General features: G+C 43.6%; 1 protein-coding gene across 1 annotated transcript in view; it reads right to left on the reverse strand.

Moving 5' to 3' along the window:
* The window catches only part of NOX4 (NADPH oxidase 4), a 148,219-nt gene that overhangs the window by 17,522 nt on the left and 103,052 nt on the right, over nucleotides 1-27,645 (reverse strand). The window contains exon 13 of the mRNA XM_024215249.2: nucleotides 398-517. Coding sequence (XP_024071017.2) covers nucleotides 398-517 — 120 coding nt within the window. The remainder of the gene's footprint in view (nucleotides 1-397; nucleotides 518-27,645) is intronic.

Raw genomic sequence — 27,645 nt, forward strand, 5'->3', positions numbered from 1 at the left:
GTTATCTCTGTCCCTGACCTTGCTCTAACACAGACTGGGGAGTTTTCTAATTAAAAGGTTGGGATTGTAAACAAATATCCCCATGGACTTGGCAGAGCTCAAACTCACTTTTCACTGGCAGTTGAATGGGAAGCTCTGTCTATAAGACCTTTAGGGACCACTGTCCAACCCAAAGTACTTTTTCAGCATTGCACCTTTAGCATTCATTGGGCATGAACAGCCAGCGTGAACGGATTTGGGATTTTCAATGGCAAACCTCAGTCCTCCTCCCTGTTCCTCTCTCCATAGGAGGGCAGTGTTACATGAATAGGTGTTACGCACATGCTGGAAGCATTTACAATATGCAACACGGAAGTAACTCTGGGAAAATGGCTTTAAAGAGGTTAGGCTCACATACAGCAGCGTGTTGAGTATTGATGCGAATGGAGTTACTCCAATGCCTCCAGCCACACAGAGGCTAACCTCATAATTCAAGGATTCTTCAGAGGGACTCCCAAAAGGACCATCTATGTATAGCCTGCAGAAAAAGCAGAAATACTTTTCAACAAACACATTAAAATAGAATACCATAAAAAGGGTGCAACGAATGTAAAGCCTCTACAGAAACAGTTTAAGTTAAATATTTCTGGGATTCAGAAGATGTAAGTTTTCCCTGGGAAAGCGTACGTGGTGGAGGCTGTAGAGAGGAACCTAGGTCAAGACCGCAAAAAAACCCCTAGGTATACCGAATCTCTAGAGACTCTGCATGATTACATGTGATGGCACATTTCTCAATGATGTGGACAGAGAGGGCCAAACTATGGCTGCCCTACAGTGGAGACAGTAACAACATGGCTGGTTGTGCTGGGGAAGGCAAGAAGCACTGCCTTGCATTGCCCATTAGGCTAGCAGTCCCAGAGAAGGCCTGCTTCCTGAACATCAGGCATGGCTGAGATGGCTCAACTGCCTACTCTACATTTTCATAAGTGTAGCAAGATCTACTCCCCTGCAACCTTCCCCTGGTGTCCATTATACTTCACATGGGCATAATGACTCCAGGGAACATAGGGGTGATATTGCACATTCTGATCATGCCCAGGAAGAGACATACATTAGCACAAATGATACAGTAAAAGACTATAAAAGGATGACCGAATGACCAAGAATGGCAACAGGGTGTGACACCTCTAGCATTTCAATTAAAAAAAAAATTAAAAAGGGAATTTCAATAGGAAGTCTGCACTTAGGCACTTTTGAAAATGTTACCCTATGTGATTGGGAGCCTAAGTCCCATTTTCAAAAGTCACTGAAGCACTGAGAAGCTAAGTCTCATTGAAAGTCAATGGAATTTAGGCTCCTAAGCCACGAAATCACTTCTGAAATGGGATTTAGGCATTTTTTAAAACGTTACCTCTAATTCTCTGTGGCAACTTTGAAAATCCCAGCCCCAGTCATTAGAAGAATTATAGACAACTCTATAAAATGTGTTGAACAATTTCACATAAATCAAGGTTATCTTTTTATTAATATTTAAGGATTGGATGCAGTTTTTGACTCATATTACAGAAACCAAACTAACCAGAAGTAGTAAGTATCAGAATAGGTGGACTTACACAAAAAAGAGCTAGGTCTTTGGTTCTTCCTTGCATTACACTTAGTGTAGCTATTTACACTTGTGCAAAGTAAGCATAAAACAGCACCATTTTGATGGGCTCAGGTGTAAAGGTAGGGGAGATTTGAGCCCTTATAGAATAGAATAATAGAATCATAGAATATTAGGGTTGGAAGAGACCTCAGGAGGTCATCTAGTCCAACCCCCTGCTCAAAGCAGGACCAACACCCATTAAATCATCTCAGCCAGGGCTTTGTGAAGCCGGGCCTTAAAAACCTCTAAGGATGGAGAGTCCACCACCTCCCTAGGTAACGCATTCCAGTGCTTCACCACCCTCCTAGTGAAATAATGTTTCCTGATATCCAACTTAGACCTTCCCCACTGCAACTGGAGACCATTGCTTCTTGTTCTGTCATCCGCCACCACTGAGAACAGCCTAGCTCCATCCTCTTTGGAACCCCCCTTCAGGTAGTTGAAGGCTGCTATCAAATCTCCCCTCACTCTTTTCTTCTGTAGACTAAATAACCCCAGTTCCCTCAGCCTCTCCTCGTAAGTCATGTGACCAATCCCCCTAATCATTTTTGTTGCCCTCCACTGGACTCTCTCCAATTTGTCCACATCCCTTCTGTAGTGGGGGGACCAAAACTGGATGCAATACTCTAGGTGTGGCCTCACCAGTGCCGAATAGAGGGTAATAATCACTTCCCTCGATCTGCTGGCAATGCTCCTACTAATACAGCCCAATATGCCGTTGGCCTTCTTGGCAACAAGGGCACACTGCTGACTCATATCCAGCTTCTCGTCCACTGTAATTCCCAGGTCCTTTTCTGCAGAACTGCTGCTTAGCCAGTCGGTCCCCAGCCTGTAGCGCTGCATGGGGTTCTTCCTTCCTAAGTGCAGGACTCTGCACTTGTCCTTGTTGAACCTCATCAGATTTCTTTTGGCCCAATCCTCCAATTTGTCTAGGTCACTCTGGACCATATCCCTACCCTCCAGCATATCTACCTCTTCCCCCAGCTTAATGTCACCTGCAAACTTGCTGAGGGTGCAATGAATCCCATCATCCAGATCATTAATAAAGATGTTGAACAAAACCAGTCCCAGGACTGACCCCTGGGGCACTCCGCTTGATACCGGCTGCCAACTAGACATCGAGCCATTGATCACTAGCCGCTGTGCCCGACAATCTAGCCAGCTTTCTATCCACCTTATAGTCCATTCATCCATTCCATACTTTTTTAACTTGCTGGCAAGAATACTGTGGGAGATCGTATCAAAAGTTTTGCTATAGTCAAGATATATCACATCCACCACTTTCCCCATATCCACAGTGCCAGTTATCTCATCATAGAAGGCAATCAGGTTGGTCAGGTATGATTTGCCCTTGTTGAATCCATGTTGACTGTTCCAGATCACCTGCCTCTCCTCCAAGTGCTTCAAAATGGATTCCTTGAGGACCTGCTCCACGATTTTGCCAGGGACTGAAGTGAGGCTGACCGGTCTGTAGTTCCCCGGGTTCTCTTTCTTCCCTTTTTAAAATATGGGCAGTATATTTCCCTTTTTCCAATCGTCCGGGACCTCCCCTCGAGGTCGCCACGAATTTTCAAAAATTATCGCCAATGGCTCTGCAATCAGATCAGCCAACTCCCTCAGCACCCTTGGATGCATGAGATCTGGACCCATGGATTTGTGCAAGTCCAGCTTTTCTAAATAGTCCTTAACCTGTTCTTTCACCACTGAGGGCTGCTCACCTCCTCCCCATACTCTGTTGCCCAGTACAGCAGTCTGGGAGCTGACCTTGTCTGTGAAGATCAAGGCAAAAAAAGTATTGAGTACTTCAGCTTTTTCCACATCATCTGTCACTATGTTGCCTCACCCATTCAGTAAAGGTCCCACACTTTCCCTGACCTTCTTGTTGCTAACATACCTGTAGAAACCCTTCTTGTTACCCTTCACATCCCTTGCTAGCTGCAACTCCAATTGTGCCTTGGCCTTCCTGATGACACCCCTGCATGCTCCAGCAATATTTTTATACTCCTCCCTAGTCATCTGTCCAAATTTCCACTTCTTGTAAGCTTCCTTTTTGAGTTTAAGCTCACCAAAGATTTCACTGTTAAGCCAAGCTGGTCACCTGCCATATTTACTATTCTTTCTGCACATTGGGATGGTTTGTTCCTGCGCCCTCAATAAGGCTTCTTTAAAATACAGCCAGCTGTCCTGGACTCCTTGCCCCCTCATATTAGCCTCCCAGGGGATACTGCCCATCAGTTTCCTAAGGGAGTTTAAGTCTGCTTTTCTGAAGTCCAGGGTCCATATTTTGCTACTCTCCTTTCTTCCTTTTGTCAGGATCCTGAACTCAACCATCTCATGGTCACTGTTGCCTAGGATGCCACCCACTTCTACTTCCCTTACCAATTCTTCCCTGTTTGTAAGCAGCAGGTCAAGAAGAGCACGGCCCCTAGTCAGTTCCTCCAGCACTTGTACCAGGAAGTGTCCCCAACACTCTCCAATAACTTCCTGGATTGTCTGTGCATTGCTGTATTGCTCTCCCAGCAGATGGCAGGGTGATTGAAGTCCCCTATTAGAACCAGGGCCTGTGATCTGGAAACTTCTGTTACTTGTCCGAAGAAAGCCTCATCTACCTCATCCTTCTGATCCAGTGGTCTATAGTAGATGTCCACCACCACATCATCCTTGTTCCTCTCGCCTCTGAACTTAACCCAAAGACTCTCAACAGGCTTTTCTCCAGTTTCAAACTGGAGCTCTGAGCAATCACCCCGCTCTCTTACATACAATGCAACTCCTCCATCTTTCCTCCCGTACCTGTCCTTCCTGAACAGTTTATACCCATCCATGACAATGCTCCAGTCATGTGAACTGCCCACCAAGTTTCCGTTATTCCAGTCACATCATAGTTCCTTGACTGTGCCAGGACTTCCAATTCTTCCTGCTTGTTTCCCAGGCTTCTTGTGTTCATGTACATACACCTAAGATAACTTGCCAATTGCCCTACTTTCTGAGTATGCATCAGGAGGCTTCCCGTCTTGTACCCTCCTCCTTGCGTTTCCTCCCGGGATCCCACTCCCCCACTTACCTCTGGGCTTAGGTCACCATCCCCCGGTGAACCTACTTAAGAGCCCTCCTCACTAACTTAGCAAGCCTGCCTGCGAAGATACTCTTCCCTCTCTTTGTTAGGTGGATCCCATCTCTTCCTAGCAATATAGTCCCAGAATATCCCATATAGGCAGTGTCTGTGTGTTCGGCTAAATATATTATTCATATGGCAATTATTTAGGAAAACAAGTTACATTATTTGTCCCAGAGCAAACATTCTACCCCAAATTGGCCAGACTTTATACTGAGGTCCCATTTAAAAATAGTTTATAAAGTGTTAGTAGATAATTCCTAGCTATTTTAATAAATGGTTAATCAATTGTTATAGTTATTAAATCCACAAAGTCAACAGGTAGCTTATAACCATGGGTTGTAAACATCTATAACATCTTCTAGTGAAGTGCATATGACCCCTACTATGAATATCTCTGATATGCTTATAGCAGCTATTCATCATTTATTAACCATTTAGAAACCATTTGTGAATGGAACCTTAATATAAAAAGTGACCGTGAAAACAATTATTTTGATTTAATTGATTTTTAGTGCACATGCACTTACATGCAAAATGAAATCAACATAGTAAATGTTTAATTTCATCATTTTCAGTAAAGTTATATAATTTCTCTTCCTAATTCACCATTTATAATGTTTAGTGTTTCACTTACCATCATATGGAGATATAATGAGAGGCATATAATTGCTTTTGCCATTGCACAAAACAAAGGTGCAACAATATCAGAAGTACTGCCAACCTCCCCTCTTTACCTGGTTGAATCTCCTCAAATTAGCAACTGATCCTTCTATAAACTAGCTAGATTTCTTTTTTAAAGTCTTGGGGCTATTACCTTATTGATCCTATTAATGACTTCATAAATACCTTTATGAAATCCCAGTGCTAATCAATATCGGGTCCCCAGACAGCACAGTGATGAGAATGGCACAAAAACAGATTAGGAAGAAATATGGACAGGTAACTTCATTTCCAGGCTGGGAAAGAAATTTAGCAAGATGTGTGCATGCATCTTGTAAAAATAGGACTTTGTTTCTATCTTTTCATAAAATATGCTACAACATTTTTCTCTAGTTACTTAATAAATGTACCAAATTGATATATAAACTATATAAATGGGTAACTTTACTCTAGAACTGTCATCGGTTCAGTAATGAGTGGAGTACAGCAGTTGCTGAACAGACCATTGCAACACTGCACAGCCATTTAATAGAGATGGTAAAGAAGCATCTGTTACCTAAATGAAATAGAAGTGGGAATGTAGATAGCCAAACCGTAATTAATCAAACTGGGATTTGGAACAGAGAACTTTAAAGTATACCTAGACTGCAATGTAAGCCCAGGGTTAGTAGAACTCGAATGAGCAGATCCTGGATTTGTTAACTTAGGGCTCGAACATCAACCCTCATTTGTAACCCCAGGCTAGGAATTGTTGAACCCTGGGTCCCAACCTGGGGCTCCAGCCTCTACATTATATTATGTGGGCTCAAGGCCAGTCACTCATATCCAGCTTGCCTAGCACCCTACCAAAATGTGGCTGCTCTAGCCCTTTGTTCATGATGCAGTGCAGGAAAATTTGACTGCTCACCAAACTTGATTGTCCAGAGAACAAAGAAAGTCAGCCAATGGGTTTTCGAATATTTTTGGTGGACTCCCAGGGTCCAGTGGGGCTGTGTCTACACTGCAAAGCAATATGGCTTGAACCCTGGGTTAGCACCATTTGTGCATAGATAGAAAGGGGGTTAGGCTTGAACCTGAATTCAAACCCTGGGCTTACATTGCAGTATAGACTTACCCTTAGAGAAAATTGCCACAGATACTTTAATGACAAATAGTATGCCTCTCAGATGTACATCTCATCTGTAAAATGGCACCTCCAACAGCACAGTAATACCTAAGACAGTTGAGGTCTAATTCTGGGGTATTGGTGTAGAAAAAAAATATCTGTACTGAATCACCAGAACCAATTCCTGCAGCCCATAGGCATTCCTTGGATGTTTCTCATCCTTGTAGCCTAGCCAGACCCTGCTTAGCTTGTGAGATCTAACAAGATCACAGCCAAGACGATAGGGATACAAGCACAGAGCAAACACTTGCCTTGCATTTTTTACGAATTTCTTTTTCTTTCTACTACAAAGGTTTTGGTTCTTCCTTGAATATACAGTGTCATGGCCAAAATCATGAAAAACCAAAAGCAAATCAGACTTCAAAGATGATGGCCTGGCATCCTTTCTGAGAATAGCTTCACACCACATTGCAGCAATTCCGCAGGCTTGTACAAAGATCTGCTTCAGATGGTCTAAAATCGAGGGCAACGTACTATGGCCTGATCCTACAAAAGGCTAAACAACTCCTGGAAATACTGAATGCCCTCAACTCCCAGTCACATCAATGGGAGTTGAAGCTGCTCAACACCTTGCAAAACTGGACCCAGAATCAGCAAATTACTTAAAAAAGTGCTGAATTCTATGCCTATTATACAAAGCACTTAAGAATATGCTTAAAATTAAGTATATGCATAGCTGCATGTATGAGCAATTAGAGCTGGACCCTGCTTCCATTCAAGTCAATGGAAAAACTCCCATACTGAAGGATCAAGGCTTCACTGAACTGACTAATGATTCAAACTCACAAGCATATGGAGAGTCTTAAGTATCTTTTAAGTCCTGTCAACACTTCCCCCCACTCAACTGATCGTAATGAGAAGTTTTGCATAAAAACCGGCATGGCCGCAAATGAAACCTAACCGTGTTCTATTAAGACAGCCAAGCCAAAGGGAGCTGATTTGATTTCTTGTCTTGAACTTAGTCTCAGATGCATCCTGTTACAGAGAAGTTTTTATTTAAAAACATCATTAATTTAAAATGTATAAAGGGATTACAATCTTAATAAAGTTTTATTAACTCCCCCTAGCAAAGCAATTCAAATGAATTACCATTTTTCACATTTATTAATTTTCAGGCTTAAGGGTTGCTCAATTATTCTAGCACAACATCTCTAAACACAGCAGAGGGGAAGCACAGGGGGAAAAAACGTGCCTCAGGAAGAATCATGGCATGGTGTGTATATATATATATATATATATATATATATATATATATTAAAAAAACCCCTCAAAGAAACTTGGAGTGTGTATGAACTATGTAAAAGAATAACACCTCTGTTATATTCCACTAAACAACTGCAAATGCTGCTGCTATGTCTTGCCTTTTTTCAAGGCTTTGGGGAGCAGTTAGGGGACCAGAGGTGATGTTAATGGAGCAATAAGCTGGATAAGGGAGTTCATTTAAGAGTTCATATAGAATTCCGATGAAGGTAGTATCAGAATTTGTATCGTGAAGAAAAATGGTTGGAATCTGAGTATTGAATGTTATTTAAGTTTTGTAAAACACCAGAGGTGAAATCCTAGTCCCAAATAAGTCAGAGGCAAAACTCCTATTGACTTGAGTGTGGACAGGATTCCACCCAAGGAAATGAGCGTTGGTACCCCAGATACCTGACCCAGAGACCAGTTATGCCAATGGACAGATTCACACTCACTTCAGTAGGCTTTGGATTAAGTCTAAATAAATAGAAATTTGTAGGTTTTAGTCTCTCCCTCTGTAGTCTGCTAGACCAATACTTACCTGCCTCACAGGGATGATTCTTCTTTTTTCCTTTATGACGCTTTTCCTGGTGAGGGTTGCGGCGGCAGCATGGCGAGTAGGGAGGACCAGATCTCCTTTTCCTCCGCAACAGGTTCCAGCTCCTCCTGGGGGATTCCTCAGCGTTCCCAGGCCAGCCAGGAGATATAATCCCTCCAGAATGTCCTGGGTCAGCCTCGGGACCTCCACCCAGTGGGATGTGTCTGGTAGAGTTCCATCAGAAGCCTCCCAGGGGGCATCCTTATCAGGTGCCCGAACCACCTCAGCTGGCTCCTCTTGATCCAAGGAGTAGGGGCTCTACTCCGAGGCCCTCCCAAATGACCAATCTCCTCACCCTGTCTCGGAGAGTAAGCCCAGCCATCCTGCGGAGAAACCTCATTTCCACCGCTTGTACCTGTGATTTCGTCCTTTCAGTCATTACCCAAAGCTCATGACCACAGGTGAGAATGGGGATGTAGAGAGACCTGTAAACCGAGTGCTTCATTTGAGAACTCAGCTCCCACTTCACCACCATGGATTGGTACGGTACCAGCATCACTGCTGCCGTTGCACCAATCTGCTGGTTGATCTTACGCTCCTGCTTGCCAAACCTTGTGAACAAGACCCCTAGATACTTGAACTCTTCCACTAAGGGCAGCTGCTCCCCGCTCCCCCTCCCCCTCCCCTGGAGAGAGCAGCCTTTCTTCCAGGAGAGGAACATGACCTCCAATTTGGAGGTGCTGAGTCTCATCCCAGCCGCTTCACACTCAGCAGAGAAACGTTCCTTAACTAACATTTGTGAAGGACTTGGACTCACTTGAGTAAAATGTGCAGAACACCTCTAAGATGTGGCCTTTCCTATCCATTCACAAAGCTAAAACTCTCACCCAGGCTCTCATCATCTCACTTCTCAACTACTGCAGCATCCTTTTCCCTGGCCTTGACAAATGCAATCTTACTCCACTCTTATCCATTCTGAATGCTGCTGCAAAGACCATTTCCCTAGTCTATTGCTCTGACCATGTCACCCCTCTCTTTACATCTCTCCTCTATTCTCCTTTCTCTATTGCATCAAACGTAAGCGGCTTCTCTTCACTTCCTGATCCTTTACAGCCTATCCCCACCCTACCTATCACCTCTCATTCACTCTCCAGATGTCAACTCCTGCTTCCGATCAGCCCAGGAGGTCAGTCTCCATCAACCACGCATTACATTTTCAAACAAGTACCTTTGTGCTGTCTCCCATTCTGCCCCTTGTGTTTGGGAGGACTCCAACATCACAAAACTACTTCAATATCTCCTTTAAATCCATCCTTGAAAACTCTCTTTTGACGTGATGCCTCCAAAAAATTGACAAGAGTTTGGCTGCTGGTGTGCCTAGATAACTGCCTATCATGCTTACCAACACTGTCTCATTGGTTCCTTGTCCCCCCGCCACACACATTTGTCTGTCTGCAGCCATCTCTTGTCTCTTGTTTTACACTTCGATTGTAAGCTCTTTGGGACAGGATCTATCCTTCTGTTCTGTTTTTAAATAGCATCTAGCACAATGTGGTCCTGGCCTAGGACTACGGTAATAAAAATGATAAATGGGACAGAACTGGAACTTTAAATCTGGATATATCTGGAACATAAATTAGGCATACAGTGTGCAAAGGTATGTGGCCAGTTGTTCCTGCCTCATTTTGAATATTTGACCCAATATATAGGTTGCTTAGATTATATTAGTACAAGTTATAGAGGTTCACATTATTTTACCTTCCAAGTAAACCATGTTTGTCATTATTACAGAATACTTGCAACAGCACGGCAAATTAATAAACAGATCTCCAAGTAGTTGTTTGGTCTTTGTAAGGTAATATACTGTATCTTACATTGTAATTTAAACTTCAAATAATTAACCTAAACTCTGAAAGCACTGTGCTCAGAAAACTTGTAACTGTTGACAGCATTTCAATATCCTTAGTCTTTTTTCACATTACACAGAGCAACAATTGAATAACATGGGAGTCCGCCTTGGTTTGGACACATTTCCAGACCTACAATATGCATTGCTTTCACGATTTAAAGTGTAACAAAAGGTGACATCTGGCATGTGAAACTGGAAATCCCCTTGTGTTCTCCTGACATTGAAAAGGACGATGTTTTCATTAAAGAAAACAGCAACCACCTAGACATCAGCTTTTTGAAAACCCAGTGGGTCCAATTAGCTTCATATATTTCTTTTTACATCAGATGTCAAAGTACTAATATTTTAATTCAATTTATATTAGGGTTTTTATTTTGAACGGCTTGTGCTCAATTTCTATCAGATTGACTATGCAATTCTTTCTTTTCAATATCAAGCACTGCTTTTTTCTTAGACCATGCACAGTGGCTTTTAGAGGTCCCCCCCCCTTTTTATAGAATCCGCTTTCTTTAGGGTATTTATTGGTACAATGTCTAAGTTATAATAAAAGGTTTGCTCAAAAACCACATGGAATCAATTACCTTCATATTTTATTTTCACAGAACAATTCCAAATTATTATTTCAGTGTAAGTTCTAGCAAACATTTTGTTTTGAAACATCTCCACTAGATTTCTTTCTTATTGACTGTGAAAATCTTTCCTTTCATATTTTCCCTTAGACCATAAAGATTATCTTCTTTCCCTTCCAGACAGAATCAGGTCTTTTTAGAGAGACATGTACTAATCTGCAATATAGAGGTGGAAATTATTCATTTCAGAAGCTATCTAGTAGGATTTTAAAGCATCATACAGGAGAAGCCTGCCTGGGAAATTTCCCAGAATGTTACATGGCTTCCTAAAATAAGGAAAAAAAAATATTAAACAATACCATCCCGCCCCACCCCTTGCATTTATAGGATACAATTTCCAAGTATGATACAGTGTGTATGCCGACAAAGAGTGTGTGTGTACCTAATGCACCTTCAAACCCACAAATCTGTGTACACAAAAGGTAAAAGAAATTCTCTCCTTTTGCAGAAGGACCTCAGGACATAAGCAGGACATAATTGGGACATAGGCTTTGTTGGCTCTCTGCACACAGGGAAATTGGCACTCAATCTGTGTGTACCAATGGGTGCACAATTACCCAGCCCGCATACAGGCATTTGGAGGTGGTGGACCTGCTGTGATTCTTAACCCAGGTGGCTTGGGATGGGTTTCCTTTGTTTCAATTTACATTTTTATATCTGAAAAGTAGAATACTTTAAAATAAGGAGTTGGATTCTCTGCTAATGTCTCAAAGTGTATGTCTACGCTGCATCTGAGAGGTATGATTCCCAGCCCAGGTAAACAGACTCATGCTAGAGCTAGCATGCTAAAAATAGCAGTGTGGACATTGCATCACATGTGGCGGCTCGGGCTAGCCACTCAAGTACAGACCCGGGGGGGTTGAGTGGGCTTGGATTCAAGTGGCCAGCCTGAGCTGTCGCCAGTGCTGCAATGTCCACCCTAAGTTCCCTGTAAGCTGCGCGGCCACCCAGCAGCCTATTTAGTGCAGTGCAGGCTCTTAGGGAACCAGCCCAGTAACCTGCCATGGCCAGGGGGAGGGGCGCCTCTCCCCTCTCCCCTGGCCTCCACCTAGCCTGGTCCCCAACCTGCCACGGGAGGGGCGCCCCTCCCCTCCCCCATCCCCAACTCACCCTGCAGCTTGGACCTGCCATGGCCCGGCCCCAGGCGTGACCGAATTGGGTCCAGGCACGGCCCCAGGTGCGGCTGGATCAGGCCCAGGCGCAGACCTAGGCATGGCTGGGGCGGCGTGGCATGGCCCAGCCCCGGAGCTGCCTGGCCCAGCCCCAGATGCAGTCGGCGCGGCCCAGGCAGCCCTCCCCCGGCCCGGACCTGCTGGGTCCGGGGGAGGGGCGCCTATCCTGCAGCCCCAGTGCTCCCGTGGCGGGGACGGGCGCCTCTCTCCCCCAGCCCAGGTGCTGCTGCAGGAAGAGCGCGCAGGGGGGAGTCCTCCAGTCGCCCTGGAGCACCCCAAACCCCTGATCCCCGGCCCCACCCCAGAGCCTGCACCCCCAGCCCTTCACACCCTGCACCCAACCCTCTGCCCCAGCCCTGAGCCCCCTCCCACACTCCAAACCCCTTGGCCCCACCCCCACCACCTGAATTTTGTTATGTGCACCAATATGAAGCTGATGTGTCACACATCACCTCCATATTGGTGCACGTAACAAAATTCATTCCGCACACGAGTGGGAAAAATTAGAGGGAACCCACTTCTGTTTTTAGTGTGCTAGCTCATGCTGAGCTAGTGCAAGTCCGTCTACCCAGGCTAGGAATCACATCCTCCCAGTTGCAGTGTAGACATACCCAAAGTGGCTGGAGATGGTTGGTAAAGAATCTTCTCTCCTGTGTCAATTGCCCACAATCTCTGGCCATACGATGAAGGAGGGAGTGTGCCGGGGGCACGGACATGATGGAGAGGGCATCAAAGAGGGTGTGGAGTAGCAGCTTTGCTACACCCAATTCTCCAGCCCTAATCTGCACAGGGGCTATATGGCTGTGATGGGATGTACCTATCCTGCACTGGTTCAGCAGGGGTTAACCACACAACGTGGGTCAAGGAGGATATGCCCCATTGCCCCTGCTGGGCTTGCTCCAGCTGGAACTCAGGTATAAATGAGTAGTTCAGCTCAGTCTGGCTGGAAGCTGAAGGGAGCAGATGTGTGTTGCAGGCTCCTGCAGAGACTGCTAGATCTCCAAGACACAGAAGCCAGCCGGGCTGAGCGCCAACTGACTCCCAGCCGCCCGCCACTACTGATGGAAGAGAGACAGTGGAAGCCTCAAGATGGCCAGACTCAGAAGGAAGGGTAGGAAGTAGTCCAGGGGAACTAGACATTGATCCAGTTGTGGAACTGGGGATGGACTTAGCATGTTTTGCAAGGACCCCTGCTGATCCTGTGGTGGATACACCTGCCACAGACAGGGCCCTGGGCGAGTAAGGAGGGCCTGGGTCCCCCTATCCTGGGTGCCACCCAACCCTGGATGGTGGCCTACTCTCCTCTGGCCATTAGGCTGTGCTGCCCCGCTAGGAGGGCAGGTGCCACGGACTCTGACCACTAGATCGTGCTGCCCCGGGAGCCAGGGCCGTTAAGGCAATGTGAGAGAATAGGACACTCAGGTCCTGAATCCCCTGCCTTAATTCCCCCACAACCCGGTGACCCCCTGAGTTACAATGGTCCTGAGTTTGGGAGCCACAGTTCCACCCTCTCCAATCTGTCTGACACAGCAGGCCAGAGTGGAGTATTAAGGCCAAAATGTTCACTCATTCACGGTCAATGAAATCCTCATTCATTTGTATTTATTGATACCAGAACATTTAATAAATTAGGCCCCAATCCTCCATTAGTATCCAGTAGCACAGCTATCAATGAGACTCCACATAAGTGCAGTTTTGGGGCTCAGATACCAGTGTAAATACAGAGGTAGACAGATCGAAAAATAACTTTAGAGAGGAAGTGGCCTTATACATAACTAAAGGTGAAATTTTCAAAGATGCTTAGTGCTGGCCTAACTGCTTCATTGCTAAAGCTTTCATTGAAGTTAATGGGAGCAGAGCTAGACCAATGCTGAATGCTTTTGAAAATCCCACCCTTCATTGGTCAAGGCATGATCCTGCACCAGCTGGGAGGCAATAGGTGTTTTACTGCTAGCTTCTCTCATACCTGCATTGATTCCTTCATAATTGAATGAAACTGCACAATATTTATTCAACGTACTTAAACAGAGAACCAAAATTTCTTATTACTGTCTTTATAGTAGGCAGGTAGCAAGACTTTAGTCCATCTACTTTTTGCAGTAAAAAGGTCTGTAAAAGCCTGTATATGAACTGCATGAATTAAGACGCTTTTGTTCTCTCAAAGTAGTACAGGTCTGTCGCATCTTACGCGCATTTAACATGCACAAATTCAGCTTTACGCAGTCGGCAAAAACAAAACAAAAAAACAAAAAAAGAAAAATAACAATTTAAATACTGTTCCTGTAGTGTGGGCGATTCCCCCCGCCATTACACTCAATGTAATTTTGACTATATGTGGTTTTCGCTTTACGCGTTGACTGCGGAACATAACCCCAGCGTAAGAGGAGACAGACCTGTATGCAGATTTTCTGTACCAAAATTTTTGGTTCAATATTCTTAATGTTATATTAATTTTATTTCCTGAGAGTTTTTTTTACTGCTTCTTCACAGAATGTGTCTAAAATGTTCCTGTGATAAAATGTTACATATAATTTAATTTCATTACAACAAGAAATCCAATATTCTGTTATTTCCTTATTACTTTCCTAATTACATCAGATATTCTCCTAAACTGCCTGAGAAATGTTTTGCTCTTCCATAACATTGTCTCATCAGTGTTGAGTAAATAAATAAAAGTTAAACGAGCAAAACATTTACATCTTTAATAGTGTCGGCCTTTTGAGAACAGACTAGTATAACTTGTCTCTCTGAAGGCTAGATTCAGATATAATATAGGGATACCAGAAGGTTTCCTTGGGCATCTGCAAACGCATGTAGGAATCTGAAAGCTGAGATGTTTATATTGAATCCAGTCCTGAAAAGAGATGTTGAAGGTGGTTGAGGGGATGTCAATTGGATTTAAAATCTCTCCTTTGTATATTATTTACTGATGTATTCAGTGTCATGGTGATTGTCCATTTCCTACAATAAATTATAATTTAGTTTTAAAATAGCCAACAGTAGCAATGCATTTTCCCCTGTTGTCCTGTTTTTATTACTATGGGAACTCATAATCCCCTGTATTACGATGCTTGGAACCCACACTGGAGTTTCTGTCTGTCACACAGCCTGACCACTTCTCCTTAGCAGCAACAATACTCTGTTCTGTCAGTGTAATCACTATCCCCTGCCTCTGCTGGCCAGGGCCGGGGGGGGGGGGGGGGGGGGGTAAGGGGGGCAAGTGGGGCAATTTGCCCCAGGCCCTGGGCCCCACTGGGAGATTGTCGGAGGCTCCCCCCCGCCTCCGCCTTCGCCCATCCCCCGGTGCCTCAGCGCATCGCGTCCAAGAGCGGCCCTGGACAGCGCTGCAGCGGCGTGGCTCGGGCGGGGCCTGAGGTCCTCCCACTCGGAGCTGCGTGGTAAGGGGGCGGGGCTGCGAGCTCCAGCGGGCCGAGCGGCAGGAGCTTCTGGACGCGGCTTGCTCAGGCTCTGGCAGAGGGGGGAGGCGGCATGGTAAGCCCCTCTGAGCCGGGCACCCCCCGCCCCCAGCTCCGAGCCCAGCCCCTCTGAGCTGGGCACCCCACGACCCCATCCACCCCCCCCCCAGCCCTGACCCCCAGCTCCAAGCCCAGCTCCTCTGAGCCGGACACCCCCCGACCCAGAACCCAGCTCCCCACCCAGCCCTGGGCAACAGTAGCACCACCCCCAGGCAGTGACAGCCCATTGGCATCAACCATCACCATCACCCAGCGATAGCCCATTATGTAATTGCAAATGTATACATACCATTAAAGCATTTAATGTTTTTAAATAATGTAGTTCGTGTATTTTTAAATTATTAAAAATTAATTTTTGAATGTATTTCACTGGTTATTTTTTACATTTCCAAATATATGTTACTATAGTATTGCAACTTTTTTTTATGGAAGGGGCCCCCGAAATTGCTTTGCCCCAGGCCCCCTGAATCCTCTGGGCGGCCCTGCTGCTGGCATCACCAATTCAGACACTTGACGCTCACTAGGCCAAATTCTATGCTGAGTCAATGCCATTGACCCCCATTTAGGATTGCACACGGTATACAAATAAGTGCAGAAATCAGCCTGCTCTCTTTAGACTCCAATTCAAGTTTTTCCCACCTCCAACAGTTACACATGATTCTTGGCTATTTGAACTAACACTGAAGAATAAAAGATAGATGGGAATCTAACCAGCCAAGAGACCAAGTAGTACTGCCAATGCTGAGATATTTGCAAGTTTGAAAAAAAAAATCACAGCATAAAGTATTTTATATGTTGCCTTAGGATTCACCAGCAGCTGCCACTGAGGACTTTGCTGTGCTAAGAAGCAGATCCTCATGCAGCTGCTTTGCATCTATAAAAACCTTGTTTTGTGTTGCTTTGCATTGCTCAAGAAAGCATCTTACCTCTAAAGCAAACATTATTTTCTGGCAAAGCAGCTAAAAAAATAAATAAAATCATGGAAATTTTGTCCCAGTTTTCCAACAAAAATTTACAACAAAAAATTTGCAACCAGCTCTGTGAGGTTGTCCAAAAGTGGGGAAGACTTTTCATCAAAAACATATCTTGATCACCATTTTCTGATCAGTGCTACTTAGTTTTCTTTTCAAATCCTGAAATGCTGAGTTGCTGCAGAAGTGGAGAACTACCAATCAAGACGGAAAGGCTAGATGATAGATAGAAATCTAACCACCCAAGAGACCAACCCAAGGATAGGTGGGTGGGTGGGATGTAGGATGCTGGAAGAGGAAGACTATGACAAACAGAATTACTGGTAGGTAATTTTCTCTTATCATATGTATAATCGTCTCCCATTTTACAATGCAAGCTTTGCACTAAATAGGAGTAGCAAGCAGTAAGACTCAGGAGGAGGAGGAGGAGAACGACACTAATCATCATTATGGATGAATTTTTCTGAGTACAGGGGAGAGAGGTAAAGCATACAGCTAGCTAACTGCCCACAGGGCTTAAAGGATCTCTCAACTAGGCCCCAAGATCATAGAATATCAGGGTGGGAAGGGACCTCAGGAGGTCATCTAGTCCAACTCCCTCAAAGAAAAACCAAGCCCCAGACAGATTTTTGCCCCACATCCCTAAATGGCCCCCTCAAGGATTGAACTCACAGCCCTGGATTTAGCAGGCTAATGCTCAAACCAGTGAGCTATCCCTTTCCCCATTCAAGGGACATGAGTAAGAGAAGTTAACATCATCCTGTCAAACTCTACGGTTTAGCCTGACAGACAGATTTAGGTGTGTAAAATCCAGGTTAAATATCTGCAAGAAGGAAGGCGGAAGATAAAGAAAACTCCATGAGCACTGGAGGAGTGAACTGATAGAACAGGTTTTATATCCCAATACATGTGGCAAAAACAGAAATGCCAAAATCTAGGCCAAGCTCAGCCATTCCAGGCTCCTCTGACTATGCAGCAGGTGTAATTTCAAAGCGAAAGGAATACAGAGAAAGAGAAAGAGAATAGGCTGGTTTATATGGTAAATTCTTCAGTGAATTAGACACTTAGAACAGGGCAGATCAAAATGAACAAAAATCACTGAATGCATAACTGACTTGTAACGGGGCCACAAAGACAAGGGGCACTTAACATATAGCATAGCTAAGCAGAAATCCTTTGCTACACAATATTCAATAAACTACAAAGAAAGGTATCCATAAACCATTTCCACACACTGAAGGTGAGCTGCGTAAGTAAAGGAGACTAACCAAGGCAAAAAGCCATCATCCCTCTGGAGAAACTCCCTTGTTGAATCAGCAAGAAATTCTCTCACAATCAGGTCTTTTGATGGAAAGATCCTCTCCTGAACTGACCTACCCAGAGCAGAGAAGGTTTCCCTGATAGGCAGTCTCACTGGGGCACAATAATGGGAACAGCTAAAGAGGTTAGAAAATCCAGTAGGCTTGAGGCTCTACAGAAGGCAGAAGACTCTCTCTGAGCCTAGGTGCCAGAGAAGCTGTGGGACCTCCTCTGAAGACCACTGTGAGCAGATGGGAACTGAGCTCTCCATGTTAGTGGGAGGTAAAGGCAAAGGGCCTCCAGCAGTTCCATCAGTAGTCAGACTACCTCAGTTCCATAGTTTCATATCTTGTTGATAGCCTCTTGCCTGGAGAGGAAGATGCAAAACCAGCAAGACAAAAATGGATGGGATCCATATCCACTGAAAGCTGCAGTGAACCAGATGTAGGGTATCAGGCTGTGGGTGGTCAGGCCTAGTGGTCGAAATGGAAGTTCAACCTACTGGTCAGAGCTGGGTCCAGCAGGGCAGAGTCCAAGAGAAAAGTAGTGTTCAATACTGGAGGGACATAAGCCGAATCCCAGAGCTGGGGGGTAAACCAAGGTCACAGTCAGAAGGTGTAGCTTAGAGTCAGAGCGGGGAGTCAGAAGCCGAAGCTGAAGGGTTAACCAGAGTCACAGTCAGAAGGCGTTGATGAGGGTCCAAAGCCAGTACAGGTACACGCTGGGGTTGGGACTGGGTCTTGAGCAGAAGCAACACTAGGAGCAAGCTGGCCTTGCCCTTGACACCAGAGCTGAGGATCAACACCAGTAAATAAAATGGCAAGAGAAGAGCAAGATCTACTGGACCTCTAGGGGAAGTTTCTGGAGGGGACATAGGCCGAGGGATGAACCCAGAGAGCAGTCCATGCATAAAAGCTGATGGTGCTACCAGAGAATTCTACCACATCCAATTATTACAGCCCTGAGTAGCTACTTGACATCTTAGTTGCCCTTCTCTGAATATCCTCCAACAATTTTTCTTTCCCAAATAGTGAAGGGCCCACTATGCAGCATTCCAACCTCAGTCTTGCTAAGGCTGTATATAACAGCATCATTATTCATAAGTAGTATAGTCTGCATGTCCTAGGATAGAGTTTCTCAATCTTTTCAAGTTGTTGAGCCCTTTTAAAGCCAAAAATATTCAGGACCCCTTTATATTTACTGTAAAACTAAGCGGAAAATAATGATTCACTGAGAAAAGTGATATAATCCTATAGAATTTGTTTGTGTTTTCAAGAAGTTGACAGACAACATCTGACCTTGAAGGGGAAGGGTGTGCAGAGAGTGGGGAAGTGAGATTTTCTTTGCTTTACAATGTGATACATTTTTCAAAGCCTTCTGACCCTTGAGATTGCCCTTCATCACCTGGGGGGTCATTATCACTAACTGAGAAACACTCTCATAGGATAATGTTACTATAAGAAACTGATCCAAATGAGGGCCTGATCCTGTGCAATTATTGTCATCACAGTGATGTCATATCCTTCCTCAATGTGAAGCCGTGAAGGAATAAGGATGGATGAGGTAACCATTTGCAGGATTCGGTCCAGCATATGAGCTCATCTCCCCTTTTTATGGTCCAGTGGACTGAGCAGAGGCCAGGGAGAAAGGAGATCAGGTTTCCCACCTCTCGCAGTGATTCATTGCGACAATTTGAGGAAGACATTGATTTCTTCCCAATCTAGGGAATGGGATAAAAATACTTCTCATATCTAGGTGATGTGAGGCTTCATTAATGTTTGTGATGCTCTTTGTGATCCCTTGATAGAAGCCACTCGACAGTGCAAAGTACTATCCTAGCTCATTTTTTTGTATTACTGTTTTTTGAGCAGTTGTCTCCCTTTATATTTTTTGATTATTTTGCTCCAGGTGTATTATTGGACATTTATGCATATTAAAGCTCATCTCCTTTTTACTTCCACTAACCTCTTTAAACTTGCCAGATCATTCTGCAGTTTCAAGCCAATCGCGCTGGAATTTACTAGCCTGATATCACCTGAGGTTTTCATGAATATGACATTTACATTTCCCTCTTTGTCATTCAATATTTAATACATTGAAAGGAACAAGTCCCAAGATAGATTGCTGCATTTTTGATACTTCACTCCATTTGAAACAGTCTGATTAAAAACTTCACTGCTTGCAATTTGTCAACCATCTTTTTTAAAATCCATACTAAAGAACTCTTATTTATGCAGTATTTTTCTAAATTTTCTGTAGGTCAAATTCTGGACCCAAAGAAGTTAGTGGGAAAAATCTCATTGATTTCATTGGGACTAAGATTTGGCCATAGGTGATTTGAAAATTACTTTATCAAGCACTTTTCTCTACCATATGACCTTTGTTCACCACAGGATGTAGTGATTAAAATCACCAATTTTAATCATGATTTAAATCTTTTTGTTTGTGTCACAACCTGGTATCTAGATAGTTCAACCATCTACCTACGGCATCATTGAAGGGGGCCAGGTATGTAGTCCACTCTCCAATCTTGTAATTGAGCATTTCTTTACCACATGTTTGACCATCTGCATCACTGCCCCACAGTCACCTGAGAGGATTGGGGTAAACCAGATTTCTGCATTGTAGCAGAAACTCTGGCTGTTCCAGTCAGCAGTCTGTTAAGCCTAGTCCAGGAGCTGTGCCCCAGGTTGTAAGCTGGTGGGTGTAAATTAGGGCTTCTGAAGTTCGTCAGAATGTGTCTCTCTCCCAGTGGTGTTGTCCCTCTGCAAGAACACAGCTGCCAGCCCTGATACACCATTGTTCATCCAAGACTGGCAGTGGACCACAGCACTGGGCATGAATGCACGAATGGCTGCTGCAAAAGGATTTTGTGACGTTAGATATGGCAAGTCAGCAGGAATTGGAGGTGCAGGCATTTTATTTTGGAGGTGAGCTGATCTTCTTGTGGGAAGTGTGCACTGCTTATTTGCACCTATTGGAACCACTGTCAGCCTTGTGTGCAGAAGGCTGTTTCCAGCCGTCATAGTCCTCCATGCGGTTTTAAGGGTGATGGCATCTCATGGGAGTTTTGGGAGAAGATATATCAGCCAACACATATAAGACAGCCGCTAATGAGAGAGGTGGCTGTATTCAACTCTGAATCAATGAGATGCATATGCTGACTTCTGCCCCAAAGTGCTGCAAATATTCCGCTGGAGCAAATACCAGTGCCAGTCTCTGACTGAGACTTGTAGTACATTTGCTTCTGCTTATCAAGAGGTTCCTGCTAGCTTCTGGATCAAGGCAGTGCAGGAGGGTGATCTTTTTCTTTAAATCTTGTAGATGATTTAGATACGGTCCAGTTTTGACTCCTAAATAAGTGACAACTGTCTGGAAAGGGAGTGGACGATCTTCAACACAAGGGGTTGATTGGCCAGGCGATTGTACAGATGTAAAGTTATGGTGAATAACTCGATCTTGGATGGACTGCCCTCATCTGAAGCCAGCCTGAACAAAGGGCAATTGTGGTTTAATAACCTTGTTGATGCGCATCAGAATCAGTATCTCCATACTCTTGTATGTGACACAAAGGAGAGAGATGGGTGGATAGCTCTTGGGATCTCCCAGCAGTGTTCATGGTTTCAGAATGGTTATGGCCTTTGCCTTGTGCAGGATTTTTGGATCAACAGCTCTTGGAATCTTCCAACAGTTTTCCTAGGGATGCAGTTGTCCTAGAAATATCAATTAAAGAACTAAAGCAGCCAGCTTTTGGGCCTACGTGAAGTAGGGACTCTATATGGACATAATCCAGGCCAGAAGCCTTTCCTGTTTTCATAAGTTCTACGGCACACTACAGATCTTTATCTGAAAAAGGAGCCTCAGCTTTGAATCTGCACAGGAGCTGGCCAACTCTGTAACAGTAGTTTTGACTACACAGCAGTTTTGACTTACCCAAGTTCTGCGTACGGCCTTGGGGTGGGATGTAACAGCATTTCTGGTGATTGAACAATCCTTCGTGCTGAGGATGGTGTCTCCAGAAAGTCTTTTGATGGTCTGCCAGGCTTTCTGGCTAGAATGATTAAAGTCCATCTTTGTCAGTGTCTCTTTCCATTGATTACATCTGGTTTGAACCAGCAGTTGAATGAGTTCCTTGCTCTTATTAATGGCTTCCTATTTGTTATCAGCGAATCTGAACTTCTGGTAGAGCTTACTCTCCTCTGATGACCAGCCCGGGATATACTGTCAGCGACAGCCTCTATGGATTGGTTTCTTAGCAGCTGCCTGAACTGATTTGCAGAAAATTTGACAGGGCATATATACTATCTTTTGATGGTGTCCTCTGTGAGTGGTGCAAAGTGAAACAAAAGCATACAAAATGCAGAATGCAGACTCACGTTCCAAGCAAAAATCAGCCTGAAAGAGATGTCCTTTGAAGGGGCACCTTTCAGGGCCAGCATCACAAGCACTAGCCCCGGGGCCAGTTCTCAAAGATGCTGCAATTCAATATCAAGGGGATATTGGCAGCAAAAAGGGATATCCTTCTCCACCTAGCTACAACCTGCAAACACATGATCTTCCTCCAGGAGATGCACTCCATTACTGATTTTTTAAATTCAACAGGCAGGAAACGTTGATTTAAATAATCAATTTTAATCGTGTTTTGCATTTCTACATTTTCAGTTATTTTCCTAAAGAAAGTGGCTATCAACTAATGAGCCAGCCTAAAACATGTTTATTTGCAATGAAACATAGCCTTTTCATTAAATTTGGTGTTTGTTAACCATGAGGATACACTATATCTATACATATTTATTTAAAGTGATATTGCTTAACTTACATTCATGCAGATGCTCACTTTTTTATTTTAGAAAATGGTTAAAGATGCATTTCTTATTTACTAGATGATGGTTATTTTTTTTTAACTTGTGATTTGTGCCACGCTGTTTGGATGGAATTTCAAATTCAATTAAGAATGCATAAAACAGCAATTTTATTCATTTTAGTTAGTTAATTAAATAAAACTACCTTAAATGTGCTGGAAACTTAAAAAAGTTTATCAAAACATGTTTTGTATTTAAAATTAGCTGATTAATTAAACAAAGAAAATGTTATCCGTAGTTAGTGAAGCAAACTGATTACTTCTGGTCACTATGTCCTTCAAGATTTTAGAAACTAAAAGATCATTCCCTCACACCTAGTTTGCTCATAAAGAAGAAGAAGAAAACAAGCTTTCCTGCTTTTTTCAACTCCCAGTTGGTTTTGTAACTTTGAATGAGCTAGTCATTGTACTGAACTAGTTGAATTAACTGAAATAAAGAAAATATTCCTTCTGCAGCTGCAGAGGAAGAGGCTACTGCTGTCAAAAGCTGGCTTCACACTTCAACAAACTCTGGCTCCAGATGCTTAGGCAGTGACTTCCACCCGTTCAGTGGTTTGACTTTCAAACTTGGCAGCAAATATATACCACTTAATATTTCTGTATTGAAATTAAAGGATTTAAACAGATTACAATAAATTTAGGCCTTAACATGGATTGCCAATTTCACATTTAATTTTAAATAAGTCTATTTAAAAATATATTTAAATTTACCTTAAATTAAAAATAAATCCGATTTAGATACAAAATTCTGATTTTTTAAAATTACAAATCAATTTTTATGCACCTTGGTCCACCAAATTGTACTTAATAAAATCAGCTATAAATAAATTATTATTATTGTCCTGGCAGTAGCACACAAGGACTGCAAACAGAGAGGGGGCACCAATACCCAAAGCAAAGCAAAGAAAAGCAACACACACACACACAAAAGGCTGTCTCTTCTTCAGATAGCTTACTACCTGTGCATCAGTTATGAGCTGACTTTTATGAATCCATGTTGTTCATTATGAATCCAATGTGTCCCTCCTATTCCTTTCTCTTCGGAGGCATCCCCTTGCTATTTCAAATATTAGTTCAAATTTTTTACTTCGATCATAAGCTTTTTGGGACTGTCTTTTTGTTCTCTCTTTGTACAGTGCATAGCACAATGGGGTCCTGGTCCATGGCTCAGGCTCCTAGACATGACAGTAATACAAATAAATAATAACAATAAAATACTTTAAATAAAGTCAGACTAACAGGTTCATCATTTTGTCGCTGCCCCTTTGTAGACTCGGAGATCGTATTTACCTTTTCCCTAATTGTTACACACGACCTCTTTGCCAAGACGTCAACATGTATTAGTAATGCTATTACTATTATTTCTATTGTGGCAGCATCTAAGGGACCCCAAACATAGACCAGGGCCTCATTGCACTAGGCACTGTGCAAACATTTAACACAAAGATGAATCTGCCACAGAGGGGGAAGGATGGTTCAGTGATTACGGCACTAAATCCAAGCCAGAAGAGACCCAGGTTCAATTCCCTGTTCTGCCACAGACTTCCCCTGTGACCTTGGGCAAGTCACTTACTTTCTCTGTGCCTCAACTCTCCATCCGTTACATGGAGATAATAGCACTGCCCTATCTCACGGGGGTTTTGTGAGGACATATATGTTAAAGGTTGTGAGATGCTCAAATACAACAGGAATGAGGGCTGTATAAGTAACTTAGATGGATAGAGAGCTCACAATAAGTCCATAAGGGGGGAGGAAGGAGAAGATAACAGTACACATACATGTGTTCCTATAAATTAATAGTTATAAGTGATCACCAGCCTAACTGATAAGGTGGTGGTTCTGTACATTTTGATGGGGAATTCTTGCCAAGTGCCAGAGGCAGCATAGGAGAAAGTGTGAAGACATCTGTGGGAAAAGCTAACACGTATGCAATTTCCTCTACTAATTCGTTTGGAATTCTTGAGTTTCTCTCACATGGCCATGACAAATTTTACCAGTAATGATGATATGATACTTGACTCAGGAGCATCTTTTGTTAAAATTATTTTCTTTTTCAGAAGCAATGTCTCTTGAGTGTTGCATCCACAAAAGTTGCTCAATAGGGAAGGGGTTTGGGAAAATAGCTCTCAAAAATTTTAGTAAGAAGAATCATCTTCTTGGACAACATAAAATGGATATAACAGGAGGAACAGCTATCAATTTTAAAAACAGAAGTAAAACGGGTAAAGTAACAAAATGTTGGTGTTGGGGTCCGTTTACTCATCAAAGCAAGATGCTTTTCCTTACACTAAAGGCTTTACATGTAGAGCCCAAAACATTAGATTTAAGGGCCCAAACATTCCGGTGCAATACAACTACTTTGCTATGGTAGCATAATCTGACTGCAGATCCAACCTAATTACTAATGGGGGATTACCCACTGTCAGAGGTATCCTCTGCTGATGTACAGCTGATACAATCACCCCCTCCAGGGGTGCGCCTTGCAGACACTGCATGTAGCTGAGGATCTGCTCCAATAAGGACAACAGTTTCAAAAATGGGGATCATGATGCCAAACATCCACGTGAATCTCAAGAATCCAGCTATTAACAAAGCGGTCAGTTCGATTAGGTTGTTTAATAATGTGAAAACAAAAGCCATATGAACAAAGAGCAAAATCCTGCCTTGACTGGCACACTGAAAGGGAGCAGAGAGAAAGCTCAGTGCCACAGGAATGTGACTGGCCCACGGCCCAATTCTATGGGGAGAGGCAGGGAACAGTGCCTTGACTCAGATGCACTTTGTTGTCCTTCTGAGTAGGAACCAGATGCTGACCAGCATTCTGCTGGCTAGTGCTTGATGCTAATGGGAGCACATGTGCTAGCCAGCTTGGAGGGCTAGCAGACACCCTGACCTAGAAACTACTTTCCATTGAGGACACAGAGATCAGGCAGGTAGACTAGACCAATATGCTGCTGCTACTTGTGCAGGGCAAAGAGGATCCTCTCCTACACCTCCTTGTGCATCAACACAGCAAAAGGCAGGCATCCACTCCATGTCAATCAATACCTATAGCATATCATTATTTTTCTGAAATATAACTGCAGCACCCAGAGACCCCTAGTGTACAATCAGGGCCCTGTTTGCTAAACAAGCTCATTAAAATTGTTTCACCACACAAAATAAAACTGTTCCTTCAAATTCAGTCACCTTCCCCATTAAATGCTTAAAGGGTGATGATACACAAACCCAGACTTCTGTCTTTTTGTCTAGGGCAGCATGAAATGTAGTGTCACTCTGCTCCCTTCCAAATCAGTTGAACTCAACTCAAAACTACAAAACTTTTTCTTCTTAAGTTCACTGCCAAGTTTGAGGCCACATGAACTGGGGCCAACTTTCACATACATGTCTCCTTTGAACAAAACGGGGTCAATTCAGAGGCCAGCTCAGGATGATTGCGCTATGTAAGGAAAGCTTCCTCTTTGTCTTCCTTTCATTTAAAGATAGCAAAAATATTTTGGCCAATGTCTTAATATACTTTTCTGGTCAGCTGTGATCCATTAATATGGTAGCACCTGCTCTCCCTGCCCAGACAGGAACAGAGACACAGACATTGAATAACTTAGCTGTTGTCAGCCTTTAACTAATGGGTTTTGAGACTTTATTTATAGACTCTTCTAGTATGATGTGATAGCATTTTAGCCATAGACAGTAACAATACAGAAAGGATGGTTTTGTGATTAAGGCACTGGACTGAAACTTAAGACTTCTGAGTTCAATTCACAGCTCTGCAAGAATGTCTCTTATCCCAGGATGAATCTAGTTCCCAATTCCTGGGTTTGGACAAAGTAAACAGATGCTCTATGTGTCACTTTTCCTGTAGGCTCTACTGATATAGGAATTCACTCTAACTAAGCCCAGCCCCAATCCTGTGTATCTGGATTCCCTGGAAGTTTTTGCAGTGATGGGAGAGTTCCATGGTAGATTTTCAGGCTCACACAGCATCACTGAACCTTTATAATCCACAAATAGCCAGAACATCAGTTTTATGACTCATCCAGAAAGATAATAATGTTGTTTCAACAAGAAGATTCACATTATCTCCCTCATACAAGTTAAAAATACACATCATGGTTTAAATTTGTTTACTCTCACATGGTGTAAAAATATAGAGGGGCCAATTCTGACATACTTAATTGTCCCTCACTCTGCAGGAAGTCCAAACTGACAGCCCATGTGCTGCAAAATTGCCACTGACCACATCCATTTCTCCATTTTCCCTAACCATATAAAAATTTCTGCAGAGAAAATGTTATAGATTTTGAGCTTTCCACCAGGCAATGTCAATGTGTTTATTTTGCACAAAATCTTGAAAACAACTGGAGACACTTCAAATTCTGTATGGGAGGGTCCTGAGATAAGTTAACAGCTCTAAATGACTGTCCTAGTAGCTGCAGAACTCTGTAAACAGGAGCAATATGAGGATAATTCAGAAATAAAGTGTTTCACAAGGAACTACTGTGAAAGGAGGGGTAATTATATCTTAAACACTCAAGAGTTTAGCTTCCAAATCACCTACAGTAATATTTCCTAAGAGCTACTCCTGGGGGAATTCTGCATCATTGCACAGGAGCAGAATTAATGTCCCCCACAGATTTTTTTCCCCGTCTGCAGAATAATTGATTCTGATGGGAGGCGAAGGGACGCGGCAAGAGGGATCATGTTACAATTACACCGTTTGCCCACCAGGGGTTGATGCGGCACCAGAAGAGAGGGCAGCTGGCTCATGGGCTGGAGCAGCCAGCCCTAGAGAAGGGAGGGAGCAGAGGCTGCTTCCTCACAGCGCCCTGCCTGGAGGACCAGGTGAGGAGCCATGGGATATGGGGGGGATGGACAGAGTGGGACACACGGGGCCGTTGGGGGCGGTCACACAAACTGGGATTCAGAAGAGCTAGTGGGGGGGGACAGACTGGGGCGGGGGCACAGAAGCTAGTGGGGTGACAATATT

Source organism: Terrapene carolina, unplaced genomic scaffold (genome assembly GCF_002925995.2).
Source record: "Terrapene carolina triunguis isolate 2854851 unplaced genomic scaffold, T_m_triunguis-2.0 Scaffold97, whole genome shotgun sequence".
NCBI classification, from domain to species: domain Eukaryota; kingdom Metazoa; phylum Chordata; order Testudines; family Emydidae; genus Terrapene; species Terrapene triunguis.